This window comes from Marmota flaviventris, chromosome 1 (genome assembly GCF_047511675.1).
Source record: "Marmota flaviventris isolate mMarFla1 chromosome 1, mMarFla1.hap1, whole genome shotgun sequence".
NCBI lineage: Eukaryota > Metazoa > Chordata > Mammalia > Rodentia > Sciuridae > Marmota > Marmota flaviventris.
The window spans coordinates 11,367,330-11,381,332 of record NC_092498.1 but is presented as its reverse complement, the minus strand read 5'-3'; the positions used below and the strand labels follow the sequence as shown (position 1 = coordinate 11,381,332).

Sequence of the window (14,003 nt, the reverse complement as noted above, 5' to 3'; positions counted from 1 at the left end):
AAAGATATTTAAAACTGGTTACCTTTTCTTACATAGTCCAATAAAATTTATATATTCCTATATTCCTATATAGCAAAGGATATAGGACTTGAATTCAGAAATTTCCTAGACTGTTATCAGATTTACCATGCACTCAAAATGTTGCTCTGTGCATAGTTTTCTCATCTAAGAAATAGAAAATAAAATATAGAGTCTGATTGCTTAAGACACTGCTAGGCAAATCAAGTGAAACAATGATGAAGGCACTTCATATGCTGAACATGCTGTATGTCTCTGAAAGACATTATTTTTGGTAAATTTCCAGCTGTTCAGATCCAGAGGTTATTTTATAACCTGTGTGTCTCTGAGTGTGTGTATGTGTGTGTACATGTGTAAATGCCTATCATCTTGGGTTATGCCCTGAAACTTGCTTCCTGAAAATGAAGCATTTTTTAAAAATTTCATTGTTACACTTATTCTATATACCTCTAAGTCAAATATCAAAATTCAAATAATGAAAAAATTTTTCCTATGTACATATGAATGCATCATAGTGAATCTCACCATCGTGTACATCCACAATACTGGGGTCCTAATTAGAATAAGATATATTCCATGTTTGTATAATTATATCAAAATGGATTCTAGCATAATGTACAATTAAAAAGACACAGTTTTTTTGTTTTTGTTTTTTTTAGACATATAGGAGAGTGGTTTTAAAAAAATCCGTCCTGGTGAACCAGAGATACAGAATGCTTTTTTTTTTTTCTCAGTAAAATTTTGTTGGAAGAGCGGAGGTTCTTGGGGCAGGTGGGTGTGTACTTCCACGTCACCTGTGTTATGTGCGTGTGCATGGGCCCAGGAGGATGCACTTTTGCCACTCCTTGGAAGAGCTTCAAAATATCCAGGGTAAGTATGTTGTTTGAATAAACACCCTCAACTCCCTCCTTGCCCCAGCCTGACTTCTTCATTTGTATATATTTTCTTCACTTTTACTTTTGGTCATGTTTGGAACAAATAAGATTGAAATGCTTCCAAATTCGGGAGGGTGCGAGGGTCCCTCAATGGCTGAGAAGCAGCACAAGGCAGCTGGAGTAGACTGAGCTCTTGACCTGGAGACTTCTCCTTGTGCCGGCCTTCCTCCCAGAGGCTCATCTGTTTCCCTGCTGGTGACAGCAAATGGCTTCACCATTCATTGTTACCTCAGTGGTAACCTTTTGTTTTCAAAGGAAGCTGCTGAAGGAATGCTCAACTGAACTAAGCACACGTGACCACGCAGCACACTGTGTCCTTCGCTAGGGGGACTGTGGAGGGGTGAAGGAAACAGCATCACTTCCCAAATTCCATGACTTTACCTAGAATTGGATTATGATAAATTATGGTGACAGAGTTCAGACAAGTGCTGATGGCATCCTTTCTGCTGTTTTACCTGCACAGCACTCTGAGGATCACATCCAGTCTCCCAAACCAATTCTCTGTCACTCATGGTTGAAAGTGAAAGGCCAAGGTAGAGCCAAGCTTTTAAACAGTTTCTATGGAGATGGAATGTTGTATTTCCTCGCCTACAGCTTTGAACTTACTGAGGGATCACCACAGGTGTTTTTCTGATGAGCATCTTCCCATATATCTCCCTCAGTGGAAGACTTCTTTACAGTCAAAGGACTTGTATACTGTGTGGCTAGGTGGGAGGTAGGGGCTCTCTTTCACTCTTTTCCTCTTGAGATAAGGTAGATAATCAAAAACTTCCTATTTGTCGTATTTGACTCTCACTGGGTAAACTAACTGTTATTTCATCTTTGATTGAAGTGTATAATTATGTTTTTAATTTAGAATATGAGGGAAAATATAACTTAATGAATTTTATTTTATGATTGCACTATTTTGAGGCCCAAAGGAGAAAGAAAAAAATGTTTGAAAGAGTGCTTGGTTGGAATGTTTTTTCTTCCTCAAAATTCATATGCTGAAACCTAACCCCAGATGTGATGGTGTTGAGATGTGGGGCCTGGGGAGGTGAGCAGATCATGAAGGCAGAGCCCTTACAAGGGGCTCTTATAAAAGAGGCCCCACGAGCTCAGCTGTCACTGCCCGTGTGAGGACACAGTGAGAACGTCCATGAGCCAGGGCTGGGAAACTGAATCCGCCAGCACCTTGATCTTGGACTTTCTAGCCTCCGTAGCTGTAAGAAATAAATTTCTGCTTGTAAACTATAGAGTTTATGGAATTTTGTGATTGCAGCCAAATGGAATAAGACAGAAAGTGAGAAAATCGATCCAGATAAAGGGAGTTTACAGCAGTTTGCTTGGAAATGCTGTGTGGAAGGCTGAAATTTTAAGTAGGGCTTTAAAAGAGAGGGACTTAGACAAACATGTTTTGGGCACAGAATAGTGAGTTCGATTGTGGAGAAAAGAGTAGTGGACGTCAGGCTGGAAAACGACAGATGAAGCAGTTTTCCCCAGTCCTGAAGGGAGATTCAAAGGTCTGACCCAGAGGTCCATGGCTTAGATCCAGCCCAAGGAAGAACAGGGAGAAGATGAGGGAAAGCCTTTTGAAAATCCTGGGGCTCGGGTGGCCAGGACACCACCCCCCATATTTGGAAGAGAATATGAACTAAAAATAGGTGGAACAGCACTTCTCTAGTGTGTGTCCACAGATAGGCTAGCCAGTCTACAGAAGGCACAGCATAGCCATGGAATGCCAAGCCCCGCAGGGAAGAAAGTAAGACACCACGCCATTCACACAGTTACTGCCCTGCCTGTTCTTGGAGAAGGTCTCACCAGAACAATTTTATAAGCCATCTTCAGTTCCCAGGTGAGTCCAAAAAATTCAGTTGCTATCAGGAAACACTGAAAAAGGGTAAACAATCACACTAGAGAAATGTACTTTTACTGCCATTTAATCCCCAACTAATGGTAACCTGTTTCTAATCAAACTGTGCTATAACAGCTGCACCTTATCAAGTTTCTTCGAGTGCCTAATGCCCTAATGCACTTCCTCTTTCTTATTCTTAACTCCCTGACTAACCACTCATGCCCCCTTGAAGCACTAAATCACCCTGATTTTAGTGGCACCGCTCTCTTTTCAGGTCTCTCGTTTCTTTTCCTGTAAGATTCTCCCTGGGTTCAGTGGTCCCTCATTGCTCTTTTTACTTGGGACCTTGGTAAAGAATGTGGTGACTCCTCCCCCAGGATTTTAACATGATTCTCAATAGGTATATCCCCAGGTCGGATCATATATCCTTTTAGGCAATTCTACTTGGTTCCAAAGATAGATCAATCTCTTTACATCCCAGACCCAACTGGCCATCTTCCCATTTTGATCTGTTCTTGTTTTCTTTCTCCCAAAGGATAGCACCAGCACACAGCTCCATGCACAGCCTAGGTACCAGACGGCCTCCTCCTCTCATTTCTGCAATGAAGACTTTGTAGGACATGCGCACAGAACCCCAGCTCTCTTGTTCATGTTCACGTTGACTTCTGAACTTACCATTTCTTCCTGGGATTCCTGAATTAGTCAATTGGCCTCCCTTTCCCCCCTGATCATTCTATCCTCCGGCACTACCACAATAAACTACCTAAAATGCCTATCAAATGCCATTCTGATAAAATGCTTAGTACCTGGCCTTCACCTTCAATGCTAAGACCATCTTCCAGGCAACACAAGCAAGCCCCTGCTGCATGGAACCTGTCTCTGGCTGCATGTCCTGTGTCCCCAGGTCCAGCAGGTCCAAAAATGTGACAAGTTCACCAAGATCACCTTGGCTTGGCAGATTATATGACTTCCACATTAAGTATTTTATTCCTTTCTTTGCCTTACTCCTTATCAGGCATGAATTTTGATATCATCTCTCTTGAGAAACAATCCACAAATCTCCAGCAACCCTGGGCCCAGTCAACGTCAGCTGCTCTCCAATGATCCCACAGCACTGTGTTTTCTTACAGCATATTCCTGAATTTTCATATCATTTTTCTGTCTCTTCCGCTGAACTATAAGATGGAGAACAGAGGCAGAGCCTCTTATTTCAATACTTCAAGTGTCTGCAGAGTCTATTACACTATAGTGTAAAAGGTGTTCAGATGTCTGTAAGTACTTAAGGTGGTGAGTCAGCAAAGCAAAACAATACCTAACAAATAAATAATCTGAGTGTTGGGTTTAATTCTTAAAGAAAACTAGTTTAATTAAACATGGATAAAATCATACAGGGAAAATTATTATACCAACTTAAATAGGACATTGAGACATTAAGAAAACAAACAAACAAGAATTGTATAGCCCTGAAATTTTACTTTTTAGTGTCTTAGTTCACATTTAATACAAGGTCTTCCTACTAACATGTGTAGACTTACATCCCTATGACAGGACAGTTTTTGGTGTTATAATTTTAAAATGCTGAGAGGAAGGGGAGGAAAAAGAACCTAGCAGGAGAGGAAAAGGAGAGAAGAATGAACACTGAAAACCTCCCTTGGAGGCTGGGCAAGTCTGAAGCCATGGACAAGGGGATGTGGAGGGGAGGTGGGCGGCATGTGTGCTCCGGCAGGGAAGTGACTATGGCCCTCGCACAGCAGAGCAGAGGAGCCAAGGGAGAGGAGCAGGCCCAGCAACCAGCAACCAGCAACCAGCAACCAGCAACCAGCAACCAGCAACCAGCAACCGCACTGTTGGGAGGAGGGCCTTCAGGTGAGGCACTGAGCATCCTCACCTGGCCAGACCTTCCCAGGCGGGGAGGACAGAGCAGCATTTGCCCTCTGGAGGAGGAAGGCAGGTTGGGAAGGCTTGATGCAGAGGGCTACTTCTAGATTAGATGGCTGTGGTCCTCTTCTAGACTGGCACTGTGTGAGATCCGCTTAATGTTCAGCACCAATTTGTTTTTGTTTTCTTTTGTAAAAGTAATTAATTGTAAAAATCAATAGAGAATAATGCCATAATTCAATACATGTGTAGAGTGCGTAATGAACAAATCAGGGTATTTAGCATTTCCGTCTCCTCAAATATTTTTTAAAAGATTGATTAATATTAAAGAATCATACATATTTAAGAGGCTTGGTGTGATATTTCAATACATGTACATAATGTGTACTGATCAAATCAGGGTAATTAACATTTCCATCTCCTCATTATCTTGTGTTTGGAGCCTCTTTTAGTTATTCATAAAATACATAATAGTTTATCATGAGGTAGAGTAACTCCTTCTCTGTAGAAGACCAGAATCCATCACTTCTATGGAATTGTGTGTAAGTTCCCTAATCCAACCTCCCTCACCCTCCTGCCCCTTAAAGCTTCCCAGCATCCAGTAATTGCCATTATACATTCCACAATCAACTTTTAAAAACATCTACATTAAAGAAAACTCGTGGTAATTTAAGAAGTGTCTCACTTCTTTCACTTAACATAATGTCTTCCAGGTTTATCCATTTTGCTGTAAATGATAGGATATTGTTATTTTTTAAATATTTATTTTTTAGTTGTAGTTGGACCCAGTACCCCTATTTTATTTATTTATTTTTATGTGGTGCTGAGGATCGAACTCAGAGCCTCACATGTGCTAGGCAAGCTCTCTACTGCTGAGCCACAACCCCAGCCCGGATATTGTTCTTTTAATGGCTGAATAAATTCTAAGGTGTCTATGTCCCACATCTGTGTTATCCCTTCTTTCATTGATGGCACTATGTGTCAGCAACAATGAATACTGCAGCAACAAGGATATGCGCGTATGTGTCTCTGATATCAGCACCAATTTTCCTTCAAAGAATTACTATAAATATCCTTGGGCAGATCTCATAAGATTCTCTGCAAATTCCTATATATAAAATGAACTTTTCAATACTGTTTAGACTATTGGTTCTTTGCTGCCATAAAATTTATATCCGAGTACAAGGACAAGCAAATGACAAAAGTTATAGAAGAGAGAGGGAAGAATTTAAAAAAAAAATTTTTTTCCAAAGAAAGGAATTCAAATACGACAACAAATAGAAGATTTCAGAGTTGTCTGGAATTGAAAGCTCTCTGCCCCCATTTCAAATCATGCTGAGATTCACTTCTTGGAGGCTATCACTGACAAGACTGCTTGACATGGGTATGGATTGGTACAGGGACCCAGGACTTGAGCTCTCAGCAGAAATATTACACATGTCAAATCTGCGAAATGAATATTCAGCTTTACTCAGACTATGAACACTTTCTTATCCTATTCACTACCAGTATGACAAACATATAATATATAAAAGGGCAGGCTTCACCCAGCAAATAATTAATCTGATGAGAGAAAGCAAGTGGCAGTAAAACATAACTGAGATCACAAGGCAGGCATATTTACAACACATTTAGAAGTTTGCTCAACTGAGATAAAGACTGACAGAAGTCTGCTCTGTAACACCAGCTCCGCATCCGGTCCTGGAATCCTGATTAGGAATCACTGAACAATGTTTGGGGTAATGTAAAAGGCACACCTTATTAACTCCAGGACATCTCATTTCTTGGTCATAAATCCTATTAACTTGTATTATAAACTGTCATAAAACTTGGAGATAAAAGATAATTTATGCTCAGTGTACAGAAGCTCATGTTTCTGTGCTCCTCGGAAGCACAGAACCAGAAAATGAGAAAGTGTGTATGTGAAACCCGGGGCCACCCACAGCCTGCACAGGCAGCATGATAAACACAGCCCAGAGCGCTGCCTGTCTTCTGAGGGAACACGGCCCAACGGGTCACGGACATCAGTGATGCTTCACGTTGGGGCATCTCCTTTTTCGTGAGCTCTCCTGCTCACAGAAGGTGATGGTATCTTACGCAGAACACATTTTTTTTGGGGGGGGGGAGTAAAAGAGGGAGGCTTACTTTTGAGGGAAGAAATATTATGCATCCTATTTTAAACTTCCATTTCTAGATGGCAGATTGAATATTTCCTTCAAAGAAAACACATGCTAAGGTTTTCAATCGTAGATATTTTGACCTGTAGTAATTGACATATTCTAAAATACAATATAAAAATTTATATGCTTATAACCCAAGCATATTCATATTGATGCAAAGCTATATACTTCCATGACTTTGTTTTAAAATCTAACTTATCATAAATAAAAATAAACTACCGAAAGGGGATCAAAAGGAGACTGTAGACTAGACTGGAACACACTAAACAAATTTCAGTGAACTGCTTCTAGATATAAGGCTCAGTCCCAAATGCCTAACATAACTCTAATCAATGAACAATCATTACTTATTTATACATTCTAGTCACATGACAGTCTCACATGTAGACTCTCCAAAAGAAGCACAGAACATCACAGTCATCACTAAGAAGACTTGAGGGTAAGATCAAGAGAAGCACATTTTAGTTCTAGGGTCAAGGAACATCCTGGCCAATTAATGTCAATATGGCAGAATCAACATTAATTCTCTTGCAGTGGTAAAATGTTTACCAAACAAAGAGCTCCCATAGAGAACTTATTCCTCCTGCTATCTTTTATATCAGATAATTTATAGTTGTAAAGAAAATTTTAGAAAGCAATTTTCTCAAAACTAACATTCATGATAATTAACATTTATATTGAATTTTACTATTTTAATGTATGTTAACAAATCTCAATGGAAATTCATTTAATTTCTTTATAAAATAAAATTGTTGTTATAGGAAGACATTTTATAGTTTAGCATTTTTCTTTAATTTAGAGGTACAGCAGTAAGGTGGAATGTATATTTAAAGTGAACCCAAGTTCTATCTTATTTGAAAAAGACTTTGTAGGAAAAAAATTTCTATATGTGTGTATGTATACATAAATGTACAAATATTTATGTACATATATTCACATACACACACTGCTGGCCACTCAGGCCACTGCTTATGGAAAATTACCAGCCTATGGGCTGTGACTTGTTTTAAGAGCTTGTCATTTGTATTTAAGTCCATTAACCCCATGAAAGAAGAAATGTGGCGTGGAAAAAGTGTTGAGGCAAAACCTTTATTACCTGTCCTGCTTTCCTCACAGTATTGCTATGAAGTTCAAATGTGCTCCAGCTTGTAAAAACATCAAATATTTTCCTACTCAACAGTGAGATGTGTTGATTCAAATAAAGTTAAGAATTTTTAATGTCATTCTTTGTCATTAGACACATCAGACTGTACTAATCTTTGCTGCATAATACTTCAAATGGTTTCGGGTTAATTCTGTAACATTCCTTCTGCCTATCCTGACTGTGACTGTAATTCTCAATAACAATGAACAGCAGCCGTGGACCACCTATTCTGAAGGCCCCCACGTTTGCACCTCCACCTTTCCTTACTGGCAGCTAATGTCTTTCCCATGAAGATTCTGTTCAAATGTAAGTTCAGGAGAATGTATGTTCCAAGAAAACAAAGGTTTTTGTCTGTTTTGTTGATTTCTTATCCCCAGAAAGGAGCCTGGCAAATAAAAGATATTCAACAAATATTTGTTGCACTAATTGAGAGACTAAACCATGTGTGCCTGTGCAAAGCTTTTCCTTACTACACATGCCCAAATTATTTGTTCTCTCATCATCTTTATGCACTAATCTCTTAATGACATTACTGCTATCATTTAGATCTTCAGAGTCCCCCACAAGTCCATGTGATAAAGGCTCGGGCCCCAGGGTGGTTCTATGGGGAGGTGGGGCCAAGGGAGGTCTCAGGTCATCAGGCATGATCTCAAAGGGTAGTGGGAACCTGCCGCTTTCTTATTTTCTTTTTTCATGACTTGGCCACGAGATGAGTGGTTTTATTCCACTATATTCCCCCACCACGATGTTCTGCCACCAGCCCCAGGCAACAGAGAAGAGCCAATGATCAAACTAAAGCCTTGGGAAGACTGTGGGCCAGGTAAGCCTTTCCTCCTTATAACTTGATCACCTCAGGTATTTGTTATATTAACAGAAAGCTAACACAGTTATGAATACATTTTTATAAATGTCTCCTCCACGAGACAGGAACCAGAGATCAAATGTATGACTAATCCCAATGTAGCAGGTGCTATATAACTGCTAAGTAAAGAAAGAATATGGAGTTTGAGATCTGAATTCCTCAGCTCCTCTTCCACATTTTCCTAGGAAGCACCAAGTCCAGGTGATATAAAGAGCCAGAACAAGATTTAAAAACAAAAACAAAACAAAAAAGGGTAAAACAAACAAAAAAAGATAAAACTTGCTCAACAATGCTCAGTATACATTTGACTAGCTACATTAAACAACACATTTTTCACAATGGTATACTACAGAAAAAAAGAAAACAACTGCCCACTATCTTTTAAAATCATATATATATATATATATATTTTGGTACCAAGGATTGAACCTAGGGGCACTTAACCCCTAAGCCACATACCAGCCCTTTTTATTTTTTATTTTGAGACAGAGTCTCACTAAGTTACTTAGGGCTGTGTTAGGTTGCTGAGTGTCAAGAACCATCTGTGGGCCGTGTGCAGACTACATCGCATATGGCAGCCTAATGAATAGGAGAATCTGGTGTCTAGGAACTTCTAGTGGCCATTTCCTCTGGCTTACTGCCCAGATACACTCTGAGCCCTATTCAAGCTTTGCCAAAGGTCCCACACAGCACTGGAGATGGGGTGACCTGCTGTAGCTGCACAGCCCCTCTGAGATGGGTGTGACCTGCCAAAATGCCAATCAACCTGCTGAGGGCAAGACATCATGAAGCAAGACTCCACTCCTTAAATCTTATCCCTGTCTTTAATGTATGCCCTTAATAAACCACTGGATTTATCAAGGTCTCCCTCTTTTGAAAATATCTTTCTGACTTTGTCTTTTTTTATTCATTATTCTTCTAGACTTTAATTTCTTAGGTGGCTTTCATCCTCCTGAGTAGGAAGAAGTATCCCCTAACAAAATGATGGACCCCTCCCCATAGCTGAGGTTGGCTTTGAACTTGCAATCTTCCTGCCTCAGCCTCCTGAGCCACAGGGATTATAGGTGTGTACCACTGTACCCAGCTGCTGATTTCTTTTTAATTAAAATCTACCAATAAACCTTATAAAATTTGTTTATTTAGTAAGAATTCTATTCTATGCCCTACATTGATAGAAATTTTCCTGATACTTATCATTGGATAAAAATGATGTCATTGTTAAAGATTTGCTTTAAGGAGTAAAATTAATTATCAGGCAACTTAGGAGTAGTAAAAGCTAAACATTTGTTTTCAAGTACTTAACAAAATCAAATCCAGTTTCCAATTACAAGGACAAAACTCAAAATATATGAGAATTCCATTTGATATATTTGCCAAGTCTTGTGTTTCCCTTGTGTTGAAGGTTTTCTCAAGTGTCATTCACATTCAACTGTTCTAAATGCAAATGTGCTAAATTTAATTCTTACTCAATTTAATTAAAAGTTACAAGATTTTCTTTTTCTTCTGGCTGCAATAAAACGTAAACTTTGAGATTTCTCTGCCTTGGTGCTGGGCAGGGACTTGGGGCCACAGAGGAAAGCAGCTACAAATAAGTAAACAGTGTACTTCAGAGTTAAAAGACAGGGAGGCCAAGGTTCTCCGCATCTTCTAGAATGCTAGAAGTATTATGGAAGGAAGTACTGTTTTATTTACTTTTTCACTTACTGGCTGGAGAAGGTAGATGAGAGACTCCTCTTGGATCATGATAATTGGCAGAGGCGTGATGTGAGTGGCTTGGAACAGGGTGTTCACAGACGCCATGATCTGGTCAAAACGCCCAGCAAGGCCTCCCAGTGTCACGATCACGTCCACCTAGGTAAGCAGGTGAAGTGGGAAGTCACATGTTTAAAGAAATTAAATAACCAAGTGGCATTAAACCCTGAATGGAGCTTTCGATACTCTAGGCTACTTATTCAGATGAAAGAATTCATGCGCTTCATCGAGCTCACATAACTGGAAAGTGGCAGAGCTGGGTATCAAGAACTCTGGACAACCAACTCGAAGTCTTTCCCAAGTGCCTATTTACCTAGAAAACTAGCTCACTCTCCCCTTAACAATCCACTTGTGTATTCCTTTCATGTGGGTGTCTTTGACTTAGCACAGTCAAAGGTGATGTTTTGTTTTCTTTTTTTGCGGGGGGTTGGGGGGAAATGGGGGTTTGAGGAAGTTAGGGACGTAACCGAGGGCCTGGAACTTGCTAGGTAAGTACTCTATCACTAAGCTATATTCTCAGCCCCAAACTGCTATCTTGATCAAGAAAGATGGAGGATGGAAGAACTTAATTAAAATATTTTAGGAAAACCTTATATAATATAGAAACTGACAATAATAATAATTCTGTTGTAAAATAAAATTTGCACAAAAACAAAGAGTCTTTGAGTTTTCAGTTTTGAAAGAGTACATTAAAGAAAAAAAAACTGAGATAAAATGTAGTCCAACCCTGATGTACCAATGGTACCCCAACGTGTAATTCCTAGGGGCATAAATAATGTATTAGCTCCAGAATCCGAAGGATATGAGGTTGGTTGATTGGATTTTTATTTTATTTTAGTTTTTTGTTTGTTTGTTCATTCAATGGCTATAGCTCTTGTGACCTGATGGTGCCTAACACATTAAAAGATGCTCAAGATTTTGATGAATTAATAGATGAAGAGAGTGCAACAAAAGACTTGCTGGCCTGGGGAAGAATCAGAGTCACTATCACACTGTGGGATCATTACAAGATTAATGAAAACATTAAACACACAATACATGATGGAACCATGAAACTTGGAATGGATTTACTATTTCTGAACATATCAGAGAGTAAGGGAGAACAGGAATTATTACTTTGGATAAGGTGGGTTTGTGTCTAAGCTAGACTATTTTAATGTAGGCAAATCATACATCTATAGGAGCACTATGATCTTTGGAGAGATTTTTCTACCACTCCAAGAATTAGATTTGGGGCCCCAAAAGGACCATGTACCCTAGGAAACATGTGACCACGTACCCTAGGAGACATGTATTACTCTGAATAATAGGTAAAGACAGGACCCCTATTAGTCTTCAGAGGAAAGAGATAACTTGTAAGTAATTAGATTTGCCAAAGGCTTCCATCTGGGGTATCAAGTGGTAGCATCTCAGGGAGGTCTTTCTGAGAAGCACACTCCAGTGCAGTTGAGAAGGACCCAGAACCCCACATGACCTCAGGAAAATTACAGAATTTGCTTTAAATTGAAGAGAAATGAAACAAAAGAAGTTGTACATGAAATATGGAGACAGTTTTAAGGCTCCAATGAAAAGAACATTGGCATATTCATATCCACATAATCCTAAATTCACATCAGAAGCAAGGTCTGATAGAAGTTTATTCACTGTGCAGATACTGGAATCCCTTTTCCAGGTTCTCAATTTTTCATTACTACACTCTGGGCCTTGAGGGATCCCATAACCTTTAAGGCTGAAATTTAATTCCCACCTTCTACAACAGGATATCATGATGAATAAGCAATATCTGTAAATCAGTCACTGAATTTTTCAGAAGAAAGGAGCAGCAAGATTACTTCTCATCACTACTCATTTTCCCTACAGGAAGTATTTAGCAAGATTGATTAAAAACATTAGTGGATCAATGCAAGCTGCAGGTGGGGTGGGGGAGGGGTTGCACCCACCATTTCTGCTATTGTCTAGTCCTAGCTGCAAGTGGGACCAGGGATTCACAGAGAAGGAGGAGAGAGGGCAGACATCACCCCTGCATATTTGCATAGGTTTTTACAAAGCAAGATTGACATCTCTGAGACAGTTAGTGCCATTGGGACAGGGCCTTCCAGAGAAAATAGGCCATTGTGGATGGCACGAGTGCCTTTTCTAGGTGGAGCCAAAGCTTTTATTTCCACATTTATTTCTAATGTCACCAGTCATGCTTTGTTATAATCTTTGCTATTCTTATGTGTCTCTCCTTTTGGAGGAAGCACAAGAATCCCGACTCTAGCACTGCGTTTGCATGGGCATACACAACAGGTATTTACTGAGCTCCCCTAAGCATATAAAAACTCAGGAAAAAACATTGAAGATAAATAACCAGAGAGGCAAGAAGCTAATTATTAATTAGGCTGCGTAAACACCATCTAATTCCTACAAAATACCTCCCTACTTGGCACGGGTCCCAATAGTTAGTAGCTTTTTAAAAGTCAGCATGTCACATTTATTACCTCATACACATGTTGGATGAATTCATAAGTTTCATTTGTAAGCTAATGACAAATTGGAAAAACCCAACAAATACTTAGTGATTATTTGTCACGTGCTGGGATATATCAGTAAGAAAATGAAAGTCCCTTCCTTCATGGGGTCAACATTCAGATGAAGGACAACGAACACTCCTAAAAATAAAAAATAGGCACATTATTTGGACTGTGGAAAAAGTGGTAGAAGGAGCATAATAGAGACAGGGAAACAAAAAATGCTGGTGGAGAGGGCGCTTCAGTTTAGAATGAGGGACAGGCTGCATTGGAAAGACATAAAAGTGGTGGCAAGAACCCCAAAGAGGTTGAGGGACTTAAGCACACCGGGGCACTGGGGCCAGGTGTGTGGGGGAGACGCTTCAAAGAATGAACTAGAGGCAGGGAGAAGTCACATGGCCCCAGGAATTATCAAAAAGCTTCAGGACGCTAGTGGCAACTGAACAAGAAATTTACAGCAAGTAAGAAAAATCAGAAAAATGTGAGTGCTAGGCTTATACGATTCTCTCCTGAGTTTCAAGAATGCTAACTGCTCACTTAACATCTGCACCTGGACATCCTGCATCAGCGACCTCAAGGTGGATAAGCGATATCTTCCTCACTTCAGCTGCTCTTATCATGGCTGCACATGGGATCCCAGTCTTCCCGGACCTGCTTCCTTCCACATCTTTATTTATTCCCTCAAGAAACTGCCACAGCTCCGTTTTTTGAGATGTATCCAGAATGTCTACTTCTCACTCCCCGTGACCTCATCACAACTGTGATCAAGCCACCGAAACATGACCGGGTGTGTGAGCCGCGTGCATCTCACAGGACTGCCACAATAGCCACCAGCAGGTCCTTCTGCTTCTGCCTTGGCTCACTCACAAACTAGTCTTACTGCGGTTTCA

At 40.0% G+C, this 14,003-nt stretch overlaps 1 protein-coding gene across 8 annotated transcripts in view; it reads right to left on the bottom strand.

Annotated features, from left to right (window-relative positions):
- Tpk1 (thiamin pyrophosphokinase 1) overlaps window positions 1-14,003 on the bottom strand; it is a 339,523-nt gene that overhangs the window by 129,774 nt on the left and 195,746 nt on the right. For all 8 annotated transcript variants that reach the window (XM_027943417.2, XM_071611250.1, XM_071611276.1 and 5 more), the window contains one exon: window positions 10,556-10,702. In XM_027943417.2, coding sequence (XP_027799218.1) covers window positions 10,556-10,702 — 147 coding nt within the window. The remainder of the gene's footprint in view (window positions 1-10,555; window positions 10,703-14,003) is intronic.